Source organism: Hydra viridissima, unplaced genomic scaffold (genome assembly GCF_058129835.1).
Source record: "Hydra viridissima isolate aposymbiotic clone 2 unplaced genomic scaffold, HvirCarnegie_v1 scaffold_1, whole genome shotgun sequence".
Taxonomy (NCBI): Eukaryota; Metazoa; Cnidaria; class Hydrozoa; order Anthoathecata; family Hydridae; genus Hydra; species Hydra viridissima.
In genome coordinates, this window is record NW_028324300.1 from 40,843,295 (window position 1) to 40,862,955 (window position 19,661).

At 30.5% G+C, this 19,661-nt stretch overlaps 3 protein-coding genes across 4 annotated transcripts; all 3 read right to left on the minus strand.

Moving 5' to 3' along the window:
- Positions 1–1,233: 1,233 nt before the first annotated feature.
- On the minus strand, positions 1,234–4,416 carry LOC149895031 (uncharacterized). Of its 2 annotated transcripts, XM_090074210.1 has the most exons (7): positions 4,073–4,416; positions 3,673–3,784; positions 3,343–3,426; positions 2,851–3,077; positions 2,457–2,674; positions 1,666–1,825; positions 1,234–1,391 (listed from the first exon to the last, which is right to left on the minus strand). In XM_090074210.1, the coding sequence occupies exons 1-7, from the start codon at positions 4,302–4,304 to the stop codon at positions 1,234–1,236; spliced, it is 1,191 nt and encodes a 396-aa protein (XP_089930336.1). In that variant the 5' UTR covers positions 4,305–4,416. The 2 variants fall into 2 exon arrangements, with proteins under 2 accessions (XP_089930336.1, XP_089930342.1); XM_090074216.1 differs by lacking the exon at positions 1,666–1,825 and having other exon boundaries at positions 1,269–1,391.
- A 159-nt stretch (positions 4,417–4,575) lies between these two features.
- On the minus strand, positions 4,576–7,817 carry LOC149895032 (uncharacterized). The gene is made up of 2 exons (XM_090074171.1): positions 7,401–7,817; positions 4,576–7,002 (listed from the first exon to the last, which is right to left on the minus strand). Exon 2 carries the CDS (start codon positions 6,762–6,764, stop codon positions 5,121–5,123), a length of 1,644 nt encoding a protein of 547 aa, XP_089930297.1. The 5' UTR covers positions 6,765–7,002; positions 7,401–7,817; the 3' UTR covers positions 4,576–5,120.
- Positions 7,818–14,808: 6,991 nt separating this feature from the next.
- On the minus strand, positions 14,809–19,098 carry LOC149895033 (uncharacterized). The gene is made up of 6 exons (XM_090077046.1): positions 18,070–19,098; positions 16,630–16,864; positions 16,226–16,468; positions 15,677–15,784; positions 15,274–15,500; positions 14,809–15,132 (listed from the first exon to the last, which is right to left on the minus strand). The coding sequence occupies exons 2-6, from the start codon at positions 16,835–16,837 to the stop codon at positions 14,809–14,811; spliced, it is 1,110 nt and encodes a 369-aa protein (XP_089933172.1). The 5' UTR covers positions 16,838–16,864; positions 18,070–19,098.
- Positions 19,099–19,661: the final 563 nt, after the last annotated feature.

Sequence of the window (19,661 nt, forward strand, 5' to 3'; positions counted from 1 at the left end):
TTTGATGTTTGAAGAACTGTTTTAGCACATTTTGGTAAATCAGAAAAAGTTTTTTGTAAAACATTTAACAATTCATTTAATGCTGATTGCGTAATGTTATGTTTAACAGACCAACAAGCCAAATCACTTATTAACACCTCAGTTTCATTGTTTTTTTTACATTTATTATTATACAAAGATTCATCTAAATATCTATTTTCAAGTTTATTTTTGCAGTTGTCACAATCATAATCTTTTAAAGTATCAACAACTAATGGATTCAGTACCAAGTTGTTTGCAGTATCTGCACTAAATGGTATTTAATCTCGTTGAAATAAGAAAGCAGATTTAGAAATACTATCAACTGTTTTCCCATCCTCAGATAGATCATACATATTTTTTTGACTATAACACTTGCCAGTAATAATTGCAACATCTGCATGGAGTCTTCTCCGTTTGCTCCAGTAGCTTGACATATATATCTGTAGAGTAATTTTTGTTTAATATGTGTAGCTTGACATCCAGTAGCTTGACATATATATCTGTAGAGTAATTTTTGTTATATATATATATATATATATATATATATATACCAAATATTTAGCACTCTTATATGAACACGAGATATTGTATTTGAAAATAATACAACTTGAAATAACTATATATATATATATATATATATATATATATATATATATATATATATATATATATATATATATATATATATATATATATATATATATATATATATATATGTATATATTCATATAGTACACTTTATCACAGAAGTGCGATTACATTTTATCAGTGTCAAAATAAAATTCTTGGCAACATATTTACAACTTTATAACAGAGTGTACTAATTTCAATTTTAAGTTATGATAAAATTGAAAGTTAAAATTGAACATATCCCAGCCAGCCAAACAAGTCGGGACCCGCACGGGTCCCACGTTAGTTAAAGCATGGGTCCCGCACGGGAATCCCAGTCGGGACCCATAAGGTTTTGTCCAGGGGGCCCGCACGGGAACCGCAAGGGATTATTTTTGGAAGGGCCCCGCATGGGAACTGCTTGGGATTTGACCCACAGAGACCGTTTGTTAAGCTTAACTTGTGCATCTTGGGACCAATCTACGACCTGTATGACCACACGCATGAGTATCACCGCATGGCAATCCTCAAATGTATTTGAAACTTAGTAAACCTCGCATACTTTATACTTTAATTAATAGTCGAATATATATTGAATTCTAACTATATTTCTGATAATAAAGAATCTGAAGATGTTACAGATACTTTTTTTTTTCGGCTGTCTTGGCCCCGGTCTCGGGCGTTAGCGAACCACCTGCGCAATTCGCCTTCGATCTCCTTTTGGGTTGCATTAGTCGTTAATGCATTTCTTTTAACTGCACCTAAACGCACAAAAGAAGAGTTACATATATATACACATACACACACACACACACACACACACACACACACACACACGCACACACACGTTTTGATTTGACCGTTTAGATTAAGTGCTGAAAATTTCCATACCGCAGTTGCTGGTATGAAATTTTTTTAATAAAGTTTGTGTAGTAATACACAAACTTTATTAAAAAAATTTCACAAGACAAAACTCACAGAAAAAACATTTTTTAAATTACGTCTCAAGATTATTATATGAATAGCATAACATACCACAGACAACTTCAAATAATTCCAGTTTGGAAAAACAAACTTTTCCAGATTGCCCAGAAAGATTACACAGTCTTCCAAGGTTATTAGAGAGAATGAATTTCATCATTCTTTTAATGGCATCATTTAATGAGCTTCCACCAATATTGGATACAATACAAGTCTGAAAAAAGTATCAAGTTGAATTAAATTAGTAAATGATTGAATTATGTATGTACTCTTTTACAGCCAATTACATTTCCTAATAAAACATTTTTCGAAGACTTTGAGGTAACACATATGATTAGGCTTTTAAGTATAGGTGGAGTAGTGGTAGAGCATCCACCTTGTAAATACAAGGTTTGCGGTTCAATCCCACCACTCTCCACCTCAGGAAGAACCCCACTCATTTTGTTTCTCTATGCAGCAATTTTGTGACAAGGCTTGTGTGTCAAAATTAAGAGTTGAGAGACTGTTAATAAGAAATGAGTGGCCCCCATAACTACAGTGGCCCTTCAGCCTAGATTTACAAACTCCTCATTAAAATTGGGGGTTTAACTTCAAAGCTTTCCATCTCCTAGGAGATGGAAAACTTTGATACCTTACCACAGCTAAATTAACTAAGTACCTTACCACAGCTAAAGAACCTCACCTGGGCCAATATAGGATCAGTTAAACATCATGACCAGGACATGGGTTAGGATATAATTATAAAACATTTAGTTTACACATCACTTATTTATTTCATAAAACATAAAATAAACCATGAAGTTATGAAAAATAATATTGTTAAACATGGAAAATAAAATACTCACCAGTGTTCTCTTTATTGATTGATCTTTTAGATGCTCCTCCAAATCATTAATATCTTTGATATTAGAAAGGGGAAAGTGAATGTCATTTGGCAACTCATTATCATTTTCCAACTGAGGTGTATTTATTTGTCGCATAATAGATTGTAGCATTACAGAATGAGTCTTTTGAGTTTCTTTTATTTCTTCAAGAGTTGTTAATAACTTCTGCATAAGAACAGCTAAATCATATTTAAAAATTTGGTTTTATACTCTACAATTTGCTATACAATACAGTCAAAAACTCAATTTCAAAATCTAAGTTATAATCTCACTATTTCAATAATTTGAATTACTTCAATTTTTTTTTTTTAAATTAATAATCATGGAACTCAGCAACTTTAAAAAACAAGCTTACTTGAGTTTATTGAATTTAACACCTGAGCTGATGTTTCCATTATATTTTTTGAATGACTGGGTAACATATCAGGTTGTATTACATTAGGCTGGTAATCAGAGGTACTGGATTGTGGTAGGTGTTTTAATACAGGCACATTTTGAGACAAAGATGAGCGTGAGCTTGATTGTATTGCCCTTAAGTGTTGAGGTGGTGTTGGTTTTGTAACCATAGAGATGCTTGTTTTTCTGAAACAACAAGATAACAAAATAGGTATAAATGTACTAGATTTACCAACAATATTCACATTTAAAACTATTACTACGGCAATCCATCTATTAAAGAACCAAGAACCACACCTGCCATCTATTAAAAAACCTTCATATCTGAAAATATGAAGTGATAAAAATAACAAAAACCATTCTATTAATACTATTTTATTTATTTATAATTTTTTGGTGTCTCATGATCTTAGATAAACAATTTAGAACTTTATAGATTTAATTTTTTTACGTAATCAATCTGTTTTCTTGAAAAGAGTCTTCAATTTCATCATCAGCAACATCATTTTCATAGTCAAAAGAATGTTTTCTTTTTCTAAACAAAAGAGACAATTATTATTTTTAAATATTATAAATTAAACTAAAAAATTTTATTAATTGATTTTATTATTGAAACAATAGACAGCAAGCTAAAAATAATTTGAATGAAAAATCCTAAAATGATCTGTAAATCAGAAAACAATTTTTCTACAGTTAAAATTAAATTTAAAAAATTAATATATATTTACATTTATTTTAACTCTGAACATGAGAAAAACAAATTATACTTAAATTCTCTAACCTAATTTTTTGTGCTTCCAAATTTCTACAGTTATTATAATCATCTGTGTCATAGTCAACATTAGATGTGTCTTCAGCCTGTTTTGTTTTTTCATTTGCGCTTTTAAGAGTGTCTAGAACAAATTATATTTTGTGTACATTTCATTGATTACATGCAATGTCCGTGAAATGTTTTACACATCAACAGCTAAGTGTTATGCTCTAAACAATTATTTTTTCTTTGCAAACATGAGTGCTCTAAATGTTTTAGAAATGGGAGAAAAGAGTGCTCTCCTTTCTACCATTGCAAAACCATTTTATTAATGACTAATTCAGAGTCCCTTAAGGAGCTCTAAAAATCTTATTAAGAGAGAAAGACAGGATTTCAGAGAAGGATCTCTAAAAACAACAATGGTACTAACTTGCAGTTCCAAGAATTCGCACTTTGTATAAAAGCCAGTGTTCTTCAGGGTTACCGCATATTTTTTTGGCATTTGACACTTTACTTGCTGCTTTTACTGGTGGATAATAAAAATTTAATGCAGTTTTATCTTTAATTAAACTTTTAACATTCTGTTTATTTCCATCAACCATCCACTTCATTGGCAAAAAATCAATCTCTTTAGTCTCAACATATTCAACAATTGCATACATTTTAGTATAGTAAAATCAAAACTGCATCAGCTGAAATTTAGTAATCAATATTAATAGTCATGTAGTCATAATACTCACCATTCTTTAAATTTTTTATAATCAAATAAAAATATTAAAAATTAATATTGCAACTAAACTTATTAAAGTAAAATTTTTTAAATATTTATCTATGGAGTAATAACTTGTACATTCACAAATTCTAAACAAAAAAAATCACTCAAAGCACCACCAAAAGAAAGTGCAATATTAAAGTTGTATAAGTAATAAATTATTTTCTTTTTTAAACTATAGAAATTTTAAATTGACTTGAAAAAAATATTTTAAAAGTTAAGATAAATGCAACTGTGGTAAAGCAACAAATCCTTGTTTAAATGGAAGTAGAAGATACTTTGTCAGCAAACTAGCAACAGGAAAAGTTTGTCTAATTCCAGTAAGCTTGGTCACAAAATATATTGAAAGTGAAATTGAACTAACTGGATCTGAAAAAAATAGTTCAGCATCTTCAAATTCTTCAAACACAACTAAAGCATTATTGGGTTCAGCAAAGGTAGAATTGTGCAAAATATTCTTTACAATTCCTAACTTACTTTCAATCTGAAAGCAATTGTCTCCAATGGATGTGGAGATAAAATACCTAGGTCCATGGTATTGTTTGAACTGAAAATAAGAACGATAATCAACAGGTATAGGACCATCTAAATGAATTCTCTTCAACATTGGCTCTTTCTTATTGAAAGTGTTGTCATTGATGTTGCAGTGCCCTTCAATGATTCGGCGTACTATTTGACCAGTTGGATTTTGAGGCTTATGAACTAATTATTTTAATCTCCCAAGGTAACTTTCATATTGAAACGCAGATACGTTATCAAGAACACCATAATGTTTAGCATCACTGGGCAAATGTATTAAAGAGTGAATATTATATACAAGTTGATTTTCACCATACAACTTGGAAAATGAAAACACAAAGTATTTTAAGAGTTGTTCAGAATAGGCAATATTTTTTGACAATAAATTTGGGCTCAGCAATATCCGTATGGCAACAGACAAATCAAGGAAGTTTGAATATATTGTGTCTTTTAAAATAGTTTTTAAGACAACAGGCCCAGTGTACAATAAAAATTGTCTTAATTCAGTAGCTTTCCATTTTTTATATTCTAAAAGTGATCGTGGTTTTCTTGAAAACTCTCTGGGGATGTGTTTACGTATAATTGCTAAGTTGTTAGATATCATAGATAATTGTAACTGAGATAGCTTACAATCCCCACGTGGTCCATGAATCCATTGAAATAAAAGCCTGCGCATCACACCTAAACACACAAGATGCATATATTCCAAAGGAAATTCTGTAACCATACCACAACCTAACTGCTCCAATGGTGAAAAACCTACATGATGGTCAGAATAATGACGCTCAGTAAAGGTTAGGTCTGTAATTGGTGGTGCTTCTAAATTGGGCAGTGTTACTTTGTTACACCATTTGCCATGCCGCATGCATCTCTCACATGAGTTATAAGCAGAGTGAGGCCTAATACATTTAATAAAAGCCCTTGCTGGTGCATCACATATTACAGCATCAATCTTCACTATGTAAGTTTTACCATTAAATAGAAAACCATGTTGCTTTAAACTCTTCATTTCTGAAACAAAATCATTCAGATATTCATTAAGAGGTGTAGGTTTTTTCGTACTACTGTAAATTGCAATGGGAAAAGGTCCACTTAATGGACACTCTTTCAGTGAACCAAGAATTGGCCAAAGAGAAACTGAATTGCTATTAAATAGTGGTATACCATCAATATTAATATGAATATGCAAAAGGTCAACTATAGAATCAGGCTGATTTAATTTTAAAATATTAAGCAACCAATACTGCACCCCAAAGTAATAATATTCTCCACCAGCAATATACTTAATATCTACAGTTCGCTGAGTGCTTAAAAGAGTTCTTGAGTCATTAGAAAGATTGGAGTGTAATGGACTCAATATGTGCAATAAACTTTTTAAAGCTGAGTGTGATACACTGTAAGTTATTGCCCAATCTCGCAACTTATTTTTTAGTGTACAGTCATTGCAGTTATAATTATCGTTGACATCATCACTTTTTTTCTTTTCATCAATTTCATCAGTTTTCCAATCGTCCCTACTATAATCAAAATCAACATCAGATTTATTATCAATACTATCAGAAAACTTTTCTGAAAACTCGCTTTGAGAATTTAACCTATCAAAAATAGTTGTAGATTCATTTTGCTTTTCGTGAACATTTGCATTCTGATCAAATTTTTTTCTTGATTTACTAAAACTTATATCATCCACAGTTCTATCTAACATGGAAATACTAGCACAATTCTCATTTTTCATACATAGCTCTGTAAGTATTATTGAAACCTTTGAATTAATTCTTCTTCGTTTTGTTCTATCTGAACACAACTTGAAATCATCATTAGATGTTGCCATTATAAAGTTTAACTTAACTTAATATTTTCTGATTAGAACTGCTGTTTAAAAAAATATAGCATAAATAAAAAACAAAAGAACACAATTCTTTTAAAAACAAAAGTATTTAAAACACACTATGCTATCAAAATACATACAGGAATTGAAAGATTAAGAAATTAATGATTTTATATTGAACTGGTCTATTCTTAAAACAGCACCTGCATATAATGATATTTCCAAAAGATGTATACTATGACTGAAAGAAAATATTGACACAAGCAAATCCAAGAATGTTTATTAAATAAAAAATTGGAATTAATATCTAATTATAGACAAAAAAATTAAGTTTTTTTGAAAAACAATAAAAACAAAAAAACCTATAAAATAATAACAGTCCCATTAAAAATATAAAAATACAGAAACTAACACTTCTAAAGAATTTATTGTGTAATGGCTTACAATAGTGTCAAAATATTCCAAATGTTTGACAAATTACAGTAATTGAGACATTAATGACATGTCTTAACTACTATTATATATATATATATATATATATATATATATATATATATATATATATATATATATATATATAGAGAGAGAGAGAGAGAGAGAGAGAGAGAGAGAAATGATATATACATTTCTGTTTCATACCTGAATTGATCAAACATTATTCATTTGTGTTGCATCAGATAATCTGTTGCATGTTTCATTAGATGATTATGGTTATCTGATGACACATACAACAGATTATAATCAGATATATTTGGTGAAACACGAATGTTCGATTACAAATTGTAAACATCTTTTATCAGATTATCTGACAGATTCTAAAAAGAATTTAATTCGTATACAATGATTATTATAGTGAGTACATAATTTATACAAAAATAGAAAGTATTATAAAAAATTTCCTATAAATAAATCTATATATAAGTACACAAACTAAATTCACAACATTTAAAATTGCTTTCAGTCGCTAATAATTGTTTAAGAAAAATGAAATGAAGTTGTTGTTTATTTGCGTCATAATGCATTATCGTTTGGGATTTCAACACGGGACCCGCATTGAAACCCACATAAAAACCTCACTGAACCCAGGCTGGGCAACCCACACCAGCCCAGACAAATACGGCGCGGGACCCGAGTGTCGTGGTTTGCTGGGATACTCTAATTTTCTTGACACAGTTTAACCATAAGATTTCTTCATCGTTTCGTAAGAAAAGAATTACTTTCTTACTTATTTTAATTTCATTGTACTATTTCTTGATTAATCAACTGGTGCGGTTTTTAAAACGCATGGTAACCTTTCGCGGTCCAACGCTGGTTCACCGTTTGTTTTCCAACGTCGGGTAGCCCCCAATGGTTCGCTATAAGTTAGCTGTGGGCAAGCCACCGTCGGCTTGCCAGCTGAAATTAGCATGAGGTCCACTCTTGGTATGCCGACGTTGTTGCGCCATGCAAGGCCCGCTATTGGCCCATCTATATTTAATCAGGGTCGGCGCGCCGCTAACGGACCTTTACTACCTTTCTCACTGGGTAATCTATTTAAATGCGTTTCTTGACTCTCCGCCGTATTTTTTAAAAGCAAAAATTTAAAATTATTTTAAGCCTCTTAACTGTAGATTTACCCAGAAACTTACTTCGCATTAACATTATGAATGTTACATATACTACTTTTTGCAAGCAGGTAAGCAACCAGGGCAACAATCTTACAGTTTAGGTGAAAAGTTTCAATGTATACACCTTTGGACATACAATTAGAAAGGATAGAAAGAAGTTGCGACCAGTTTGGTCTAGAAAAATGACCAATGTAAAGACCAACTAATAAAATATTACGGAGTTTTCGACGTTTACTTGGAGAGATATTTAAGAAAGATGAAAGTAAAGGCCAAACTGAAGTTCTACGAGATAAACTTGGTGTAAAACCATCGGTATTTAAAAGAAAGTAAAGTATATTAGGCTGAATTATTGGAATTTTTGTTTTATCACAAAATAATGAATCTTCGTGAGTACATTTTACCAGAGTTTGACTATAAGGGTTGTTCTTTAATGGATTGGAGATCTGCTCTTGAAACGAAAGAACATAAATAATTCCTCCATCAACATTAAATGAGTCAATTAGTATATCTGAAAAATCTTTGTTATATTTGTAATATGAAGGGCACTTATTAGGAATTGGTAAAATATTTTAAATAAGTTTAAAGATATCTTCAAGAGCAGCACTTGATATTTGATATTATGCAGCTAAAGTAGAAGTTTGATTTTTAAGACTGATTATTGATACCATAGCATTTTCATATAGATCTTCAAATGACGTGTTTGTAGATGATGTTTCGTTATTAATAGTGGTAAATGAAAAATCATTATTCTTTTCTAAATTTATAGATGATGTTTGAATTAATTGTTGTTTAAAAAAAAGAGAAACATTGTAAAAATTTCCAGACAAATTAGGCTATAAATCATTAAAGGATATCTGATTAGATTGATTTGAAGAACCATCATTGGAACTCAAAATTGAAAAATTAAAATCATCTTTAGATATATTTGGACAAGTAGAACTGCGATCCAAACTAGAAGAGCACTTAGAAGAAACTGAGTTAGATGAAGAAAATTGTTTAGCTTTAAACCTTGGTTGTAAAGACATTTTTTTCTTTCTCACATACTTTATCTTCTTAACTTGGGCATCTAAAATATGATCATATCTAATATATATCAAATATATGCATACATATCATATATATATATATATATATATATATATATATATATATATATATATATATATATATATATATATATATATATATATATATATATATATATATATATATATATACAGGGTGGTCCATAATTAGTGTCCCATCTTAAAGACTCAATTCCTTCAAAACTAGGAATGGAAAACACATAAAACTTTTTGATAAACAATTTATTAACAATATCAAATAAAATTTAAAGATTTTTTTCGAAATGTCGACCATCGGCTTTCACACAAGCTTCAAGACGCTTTGGAAAGTCATCTACGGTGGCACGCAAGTAGGCGGGTGAAAGCGAATCCCATGCTTTTTGAAGCGCTTTCTTCAGAGAATCAATCGTTTTATGCGGTTTTTTGCACGCTTCAGCTTCCAGAACACTCCACACTGAGTAATCCATTGGATTGCAGTCGGGACTACTTGGAGGCCACTCTTTGTGCTTGATGAAATCGGGGGTGTTTCGGCCGAGCCAATCTTGCACAATTTTGGCTTTGTGGGCTGGAGCACTATCCTGCATGAATGTCCAACAATGTCTACGAAGCTCCTTTTGACTCCATGGAAGTATTTCTTTGATCAAAACGTCATTCAGATAGTTTTGGGCTTTTACTTTAACGCCTTGTTGAACAAAAATCAATGGTGTCTTCTTGGTGGCACTGATACCCGCGAACACCATTACTGAAAGAGGATGTGCTGCCTTTTGTATTGTGATATTAGGCTTTGAGGAAGCGTAGACACGATCATTCTGCACATTGTGATGTTGTTGAACTGTAAAAATCTTCTCGTCTGTGAAAACGATGTTGAGATGAGCGTTGTTGGCGAAACGGGTGAGGAGATCCTTGCAGCGATCCTTGCGCTTCTGCTTTGATGCCTGAGACAAAAGCTGTGCAGGATTTTTCTTGTAAGCTGTCAAATTTAGATAATCCTTGGTAATTCTTCCAAGAGAACTTCGAGAAATTTGGAGCTGTTTGGCCATTTGTCGCATACTGCGTTCTGGGTTGCGGCGCACCCGTTCACGAACTTGCTTGATTTTTGCATCAGTCACCACGGAGCGCTTTCTTCCTTTGCGTGGACGATCTGACATTGTTCTCAATGCTTTGAAGCGTTGAATTGTTCTATAAACAAGCTTTCGCGGCACTTTTAGTCTAGTCTGGATGTCGCGTGCTGAAACTCCTTTCTCATGAAAATCAATAATACTTTGCCGATATGGTGATGGTCTTGTCATTGCTAAAAAAACAAGTAAAGTGAGTGAAGGCAGCAGTAAATAGATCAAAATATATAATAATATCAAAAACCAAAGCAAAATTAATAGTTTTCCATCCCTAGTTTTCAAGGAATTGCTTTTTTAAGATGGGACACTAATTATGGGCCACCCTGTATAGTGAGAACAGAATTTAATTGTACAAAGTAATTTTTCGATAAAATTAACATCTTTGAATAAAATACTATATCAAGCAGTAATTATAAAGAACTTTTTTTTTCTCTAATTATTTATTTGGTAAAAAACCTTCAAAAAAATTATAAAGTTTGTCTTTATGCTTTTGAATTACCTGGTTAAGAATTCGAAACAAAAAGAAGGGGATAAAAACACTTGCACATAAAATAACTGTACAAGAAAAACTTTATAGGTTAAAGCTAAGAAAAAATACCAGTTTATTAAAATAACTGAGAAACAGTTTCAAGTTTTTGTATATTATTAATATACTTTAATATTTAGTTAGTCCTCCTTTTGCTTTAATTACATTTAACAAGCGTTTCGGCATCGATTCTACCAGACATTTGATTTGATTATTGTCAATATTAGACCATGATTTAACAACAGCTTTCTTTAAATCTTCTTTTTTCGTAAATGTTCTATTATACCTATTTTTTTTTATCTAAAAAAGTCCATAAATGCTCTATTGGATTCAAATCTGGGCTCTGTGAAGGCCATTAAAAAACATTTATGCCATTTTCATCAAAAAAAGTTTTAGTTTTTTTAGAAGTATATTTTGGATCATTGTCTTGTTGAAACAAAAAACTGTTTCCCAACCTAAGACTTTTAGCATATGATTTTAAATTTCGTTTCAATATATTGTTATACAAATCACCATTCATTGTTTCATCAATAAATTCTAGTTTACCAACACCATTCCATGCCATACAACCCCATAACATTACACTTCCACCACCATGTTTAATTGTTCCTCTTGTGCAACTCAAATTAAATGCTTCACCCCTCTTTCGCCAAACTCTCTGTGCACCATCAAATTTTTTTAAATTAAACTTGAATTCATCAGACCAAAGTACTTTTTTCCAAAATGATGCTGGCATTAAATAATACTTTTTTGCAAAATTCATTCTTCTCTTCATATGATTTTTTGTTAAAAACGGTTTTTTCCGAGCTATACATCCACTAAACCCTGCTTTATGAATGCGATTTCTAATTGATGTTAGTGAAATTGTGTTTCCTGTTAAACTTTTTAGATGATTTGCTTTATTTTTTGCACTTTCAAACCGATTTTTTTTAATCATTCTTAAAATTTCTCTATCATCTCGTGAGGTTGTCTTCAGCTTTCGCCCTCGTCTAGTTCGAATTTCAAACGTTTCATATTGTTTATATTTATTTACAATGGCTCCAACTGTTGTAAATGGAATATTTGTAAGTTGTTCAACTTTTCTATAAGTATTTCCTTGTTTAACCAAGTCTACAACAAGTTTTCGTTGAGTTGTATTTAAATACTTACTTTTGGGTGCCATAATGTTCGATGGACAGAGTTTTTAATGACCTTTATTTATCAAAAATGTTACTAATTGTTGAAAATAATATTCTAGAAATATAAATTCAATAATAAAGTTGATATTTTATAAATTAAAAAAACCATAAACATTCATAACAAATAATAAAACAGTTTTGTACAATTAATTGTTGTGCATGCAAATTGATACGTCTGTAAGTAAAAAATCAAAAATTGTATAGCAAACATATTTTCTTATATTTTTACTGATTAACTATAAATAAGAAATAGCCATAATAAATTTAAAAAAAATTGGTTCAGTTATTTTCATTAATAATCAAGATTAAACCAAGTTTTAGCAAAATAAAATGCAAAAGTTACTTCGTACAATTAAATTCTGTTCTCACTGTATATATAACCACCTTTATTCTGTATTACAGCTGCACAGATCCTCGGCATACGATCAATCAGTTTAGACAGTTTTTCAGATTGCATTGCGTCCCATTTTACTTGCAATATGTGCCAAAAGCACATTCCTATCAAGTTCTTCCCACAACAACTCGATCGGATTAAGATCTGGTGATTGTGGTTCCCATTCCATTATTTTTAATATTTTCTAGCTTTGAAGATCTGCTAAATAAGTTTTGCAGATTTTGCTGGTATGTTTCGGTTCATTATCGTGCATAAAAACATACTGATCGGAAAATAACCTCTCACCAGAAAGCAACATTTGATGTTCTAAAATGTCTTTGTACTCCCCTTTCGTCATAATTCCTTCAGTTTTGTGTAGGTTTCCAATATTCCCCCCACCAAAACATTCCCAAATGACCACAGATTCACCCCCATGTTTCACGATGGGTATAAAATATTCTTCCAAATACCTCTCCCCTGCAAATCTTCGCACGAAAACACGACGTTTTGAACCAAAAACTTCAAACTTGTATTCATCTGTCCAAAGGACGTTTTTCCATTCTTCAATTGACCAATTTTGATGATTTTTAGCCCAATTTAGCCTTTTTGAGTTTTTAATTGGTCTTAATAATGGTTTACCAGCAGCTATACGCCTATGCAAGCCAGATTTCTTCAATCAATTCTTCACAGTGGAAGTGCTAATTTTAAGATCATTAAATTGATTGTACACAGACCTGATATTTTGGCGGTGTACCTTCTTTTTTGATAAACAAATCTTTTTTATTTCTCTTTCTTTTAATTTATTAGCTTTTTTAGGCCTTCCAGTACGTCTTCTAGTTGCATTCTTACCAGTTTCTTTGTGTCGTTGTAAAGTCCTTTGGACACAACATCTTGAAATTTTAATTTTTTTTTTTTTCCTAGTTATTTTTCTTTTTACTACAAAAGAGTATACCAGACACAAAGTTTATTGTCACTTATGTAAAGGTATTAGTTTATCAAGAAGAAGGTTATTCACAAGTTCAAATTTCAAAAAAAAAAATGAAAATTTCAAGATGTTGTGTCCAAAGGACATTACAACGACACAAAGAAACTCGTAAGAATGCAACTAGAAAACGTAATAATACTATTTTTTAACAGTGGGCTATTTACTGAATAACTGATTATTTTTACAAATCAAAACTGGTGCGAATACTAATAGAAAACGCAAGTTAAAATCGGAAATTATTGATCAAAAATGTGTAATAATATTTAGTTTTTGTAAACATATTAATTAAAGTATAAATTAGATTTGAAAATCGCTTATTTCTAATAATTCCTAGCCTGCCTCAAACTTTTTGGTCGGTAGTGTGTGTGTGTGTGTGTCTATATATATATAAATATATATATATATATATATATATGTATGTGTATATATATATATATATATATATATATATATATATATATATATATATATATATATATATATATATATATATATATATATATATATATATATATATATATATATATATATATATATAAACAGTGTCCTCAATAAGAAATGGGACAGCATAATTTTTTTTAAAAAAAGCAAACAAAACTAATTTTTTTTCAAATACATTTTCACTTTATTTAAAATATGTCAAATAATAACTTCTATTACACAATATTTGTCATTAAAGATAAAAAAAAAGTCAATAAAACAGTTAGACTTATAGCAAAACTATGGAATTAGTAAGAATCAACTAAAATAGGAAAATTCAGCTTTTCAAATTGTTTTCATCTATGTTGTATAATATAGAATGCCCAGATAGCACAAACTGATTGGCCCAACATTGGCCCATTGTTGGCAGCCAACTATCTTAACGTTGGTCCGATGTTGGCTCTCTGCTATGGGCCAACATTGGCGTGATACAATGAACAACATCGGCCCAACAATCTTGGCCCAACGTTGGCTAACTAGTATGGGCCAACATTGGCATTATACTTTGCGCGACATCGGGCCAATGTGGTGGCTTAACATAATTATATTGCTATCTCTGATAATTCTCAGTTATACGGGTCGATTGCACCTAACATTATGCAAATTATTGCAAATGAAAAGATAAGAAGTAGGGAGGAATGTTATAAACAAAAAAAAAATATATCAACATTTTATTACATTTTAACTAAAAAAGCGAACGTGTACATCTAATTGATGACCTAGTCATTGTATTCATCTTCACTATCTGGATCAGCACGCGGTCTTTTCAAACGTTGCGCCCTACCACCGTTTCTATCTTTGGCATAGCGAAACCAGTTCATAATAGCATTTTTTATTTCATGATTTGTTGCTTTAGCTGCCCTAAAATTGGAGCGAACTGCTTGTATTACGACATTGCTCAATGCCAATGAACAAAAACTGTGTTTTCCATTTTTCCCCATCCAGTTCATTTCAAGTGCCAATTCGTGCGTAAACAAACTTTTTAAGACGTTTCTAGCTGTATCATTTACATCAGTTCCACCAGTCATTCCAAGAAAAGCAATCTGAAATTTAAAATACAAAACTTTTTAAATAGCTTATTAGCAAAAACTTAATGACAGTTATATTTTTTTAACGTTTAAAAAATTTTGTATCTAGTAAACTATTTGTTTGTTGAGCTAACTAATTTAATAAGTTGAATTTACCATAGCGTTTTTAAAGTCACTACATTCAAGCTTGTCATCAAAATCTTTAGTCTCTGCCCAAGTCGCTAATATTTTAAAACCTTCTGGAGCTTTAGGGTTCTGAGAGCATACTCCAAGTTTTTTTAATACTTCATTCAACATTGCATTGCATGTCTTTATTTCCATGCATAGCTCTTTGATCTCCTCCTTTTGTTCAACTATCAGTTGCAACATATGTTGGTTAATACCTATAAAATATTGTAGTAAATATATTTTAAAAGTGAAATATTAATTGTTCTATGTGGGCTAAGTTACCTTCACTGTGACAAAGAACCTAATTTTCACTTAAGTATTATAAAATATTTTATACACTATTGAGTATACATTTTATATAAATTATAAAGATAATTTATTTTTAATTAACCTGATAAATGTTTTGGAGACAATTTGTCATCATTTAATGTAAAGTGTGACAACCTTTTGGGTGCATTGATAAATGGTCTTATTTCAACCAAATCTGGTGTAGAGCTATCTAAAAAAATATCTTTTTTTACCTTGAAAAATTTATATATATATATATAACTATAGTGTCACTCACAAGAACAAGTCTACATTAAACCAGATATTCACAGTAACAATGAACATTTTTGTGCACCCGTTGACTTTTTTCTGTGTAAAAATATAATTTTTTGGAAAAAAATGTCCTTGTGAGCAACTATTATGGATAATGAATAGTATCAAATGACTTAGGAAGAGCACAAAAAGTATTAGTCCACCATCTGGATTATTTTAAATGATTGTATGAGGCAGATTATTAAAGAATAATAAGGTTAAAAATAAACAAACACTTTTTATTGGTATTCTAAACAAAATTGTAAGTCTTTATCTTACTGTTAAATTTGATAATTAAGATGGTATCGTGTATTATTCCAAATAAAAATATTTACAAACGGAAAATAAAGTGTATTCTTACTAATGGCAGAAGGAAGTCCAGAAGGAACAGTGGGAGCAAATGGCAACAGACTTTTTTTGTTCTTTGCTACTCTAACCTCCTTGTGACTTTCAACATGAATAAATTTAAATTCTTCCAAACTATGAAAAGCATTCATTTTGGATGCTCGACTTTGTACTTTAAAATCTAAAACATTATCTTCAACTTCTGTTGTAGAGGTTAATTCAGCCCTTGTTGCAATTTCTATTGCTTTTTCATATGTATCTATTAAAACAACATAGTTGAATATTTCATTTTGTTTTTAATTTTCAAGACCAAAAAAAAATTCATTTAAAAAATTCATCCATAAATTAATCAAATATTATTAAGAAATAAATATAATTTTTAGTTTGAACTGACAGTTCAAGTTCAATGTTAAGAAAAACCTGCAGTTCCAAATGAACGAATCACTTCATGCATAGACCAATTGTCTGTATTAGGTATTTGAGAAGTAATAACAGCTTTTTTTATCTTTGAAGTACTATGATATGGTGGCCAATAACAATACATTTTATCTCCAGACAACCAGGTTAAAGGAACAGGTTCTACTTCATCTCCAACAAACTCTACAATTATATATTTACCACCAGCCATAGTTTTTCTAAATTAAAAAACTTTAAACTGTGGGTCAAACAACAAATATATAAAAATCAAAATAACATAAAACATAAAAAACTGTTTAAAGACAAATAATCAAATGCTTCAATTGTATAATTATCTAATATAACTATCAACAATACATGTTAATTGCGTAATCTCTATATTTTTTTTATGAAATAAGAAATTCAGGAATATGTATGAATGAGTGGTAAAGCAAGATATCTAGTGTTATCCAACTTTATAAGTATACACTTGGTTATAATATCCGACACTGGAAAACTAATCAGGTCCGTGTTTACATCTTTTACTACACTGATGTGTAGGCAGCTTGATTGTAGGGGGTAGTCAAAATAATCATTTGATGAAATAAATTTATGGCAGAGTAAAAAGATTTTACTATCTTGAACAACAATGTTTTTAACAAGGCAATACTGATTTTTGCTTAGTAACACACAACAGTCTTTATAACATTCAGAAACACTTATTAAAAAACAGCTAGTTTTCAACTTTAAATACTGAGCACAATTTGAAAATATTGATAAAATGGGACCTTGCTCATGTTTGCCAGACATAACAAACTGATCGGAAATCGTATCTTGTTCTACAGAAAAACTTTTCATCTCAGCTAATCGTTTCACAACTTGCTGTATTGGCTGCTTAGGTTTTCTAATCAACTTTTTTAGCTTTCCCAAAAAGTTTTCGAATGGAAATGCACTAAAACTGTCAAGAGGACCAAATCTTTGTGCGTCTGAGGCTAAATGCACAAGATTGTGAACATTATACACTAAAAATTCTTTTCCGTACAAAATGTGTGCATGCTGAACAAACAATTTGTCTGTGTCTGTGGCAAGGAGACTGCCAGCGTACTCTGAATGAGTTTTACATAGTAGAGGGTTCACTAAAATACTTACTCCACAGACCAACAACAAAAAATGTTTATAAACATCATCATCAACAATTCCATTTAATGCAGCAATACCAGAATATAGAAGGAAATTTCTATGCTCAGTTGCTTTCCAATAACTAATTTCATGAATAGCACGTGGTTTACGAGAAAACTCACTTGGAAAACATTTAGCCATGCTAATTAGTTTATCTGAAATTTCAGCAGTTTTTTTTGCAGGGTAACGGCCCATAAGACCACCTTTACCTATCCACTGCTTAACTAACTTACCAACAACACCTATACAGACTAGATGCATATAATCAATTGGAAAATCTGTCACCATGCCTATTCCGAGCTCAAGTAATGGAGTTGAACCTTTATGGTGTTCTGGGTCATCCATTGCAGAAAAACTTTCATTGGTACGTAATGGGCAATTCACATCTGTGAATATTACTCTTCCGCACCATTCACCTTCAACCACACATTTCTCACAGGCAGAGTATCCACTGTGAAGCTTAATATTTTTTAAAAAAGCTCTCGCAGGTGTGTCACAAACAAAAGCACCTATTTGTATAGTGTAAAGAGCTCCATTATATAAAATACCTTGTAACAACAATTCTTTAGCTTCTGTAATAAATTGGTCTAAATATTCATAAAGTGAGTCTGGCTTTGTTTTACCCATGTATATACCAACAACAAATGGTTTTGGATTTTTAGATTGCATAACATAACATAGTATTGGCCAAAATTGATCTAAAGTACTTTTAGATAAGGGAATGCCATCAACATTAAAACATAATGTTATCACACTTTCTTCTATCATGTTGTTAGAGAGAAAGCATTCAATACCACTGCGCAGTCCTAAATGATAGTAAGATCCATTGCCAAGTTCTCTAACTACAACACTACGTGGAGTTTTAAGCAGTGTTCTGGAATCTAGAGGCAACAAGGGGTGATGTGGATTCAATAGTTTTAATAGTGATGTTAATGATACATGTGTTATACCAAACTTAACAGACCACTCACGCAACTGCTCTAAAAGTTCTAACTGGATCAACTCACTATTAACTGTTTCGTTATCACTGCTGTACTTACACTGTTGAAAAAAGTCATCATAAGTATAATCATTATAAAACCTTCTATCTAAATCATTTTCTATTTTATAAATAAATGAAAAATTGGGGATAACATTTTCAGAATTACTGTCACAACTTGATGAAGTATTCAATTCATCTTTAATAATAGAAGCTCTATTTGTTTTCCATTCTGTTTCTGTTTCAGATACATATTTCATTATAGAAGCTACAGTTTTAGATATTCGTCGCCTCTTTGAAAGGTATGTTGATCTTGATTGATTATTTGATTCCATTATTAGTTTAACACTTATTGTAAAACAATTTTAATACAATAAAATTTCAATACAAGTAAAAATTAAACAGTTAAGAACTATGTATCGTTTATATATATATATATATATATATATATATATATATATATATATATATATATATATATATATATATATATATATATATATATATATATATTTACAAAAAAAAAGGTTAGTATCTAAAAAAATAGATCCAAAACTTCATTATTTTTGATTTCATATCTTTGATATTATTTATTAGAAATTTATTTCACATCTTTGATATTATTATTTTATTACTATATTCTTCATAAAAATATGTCTTAATAAAAGCATTTTAAAATAATAAAATAAATTTTATGCGCAGGATGCCAACAGCACGCTTAAGTAAGTCAAGATTTCGTTAAAATATTTTTCGTGTATCTACAACATGGAGTATTTTTAACATGAACGATGGGCCACCGTTGGCCCAAATGGTCGTTTTTTATTAATTTTACTTTTTAAGAATCAATGTTTGCATCCTAGGTCCAACGTTGGCCCAACAGCACTCTAAAATTATAAAT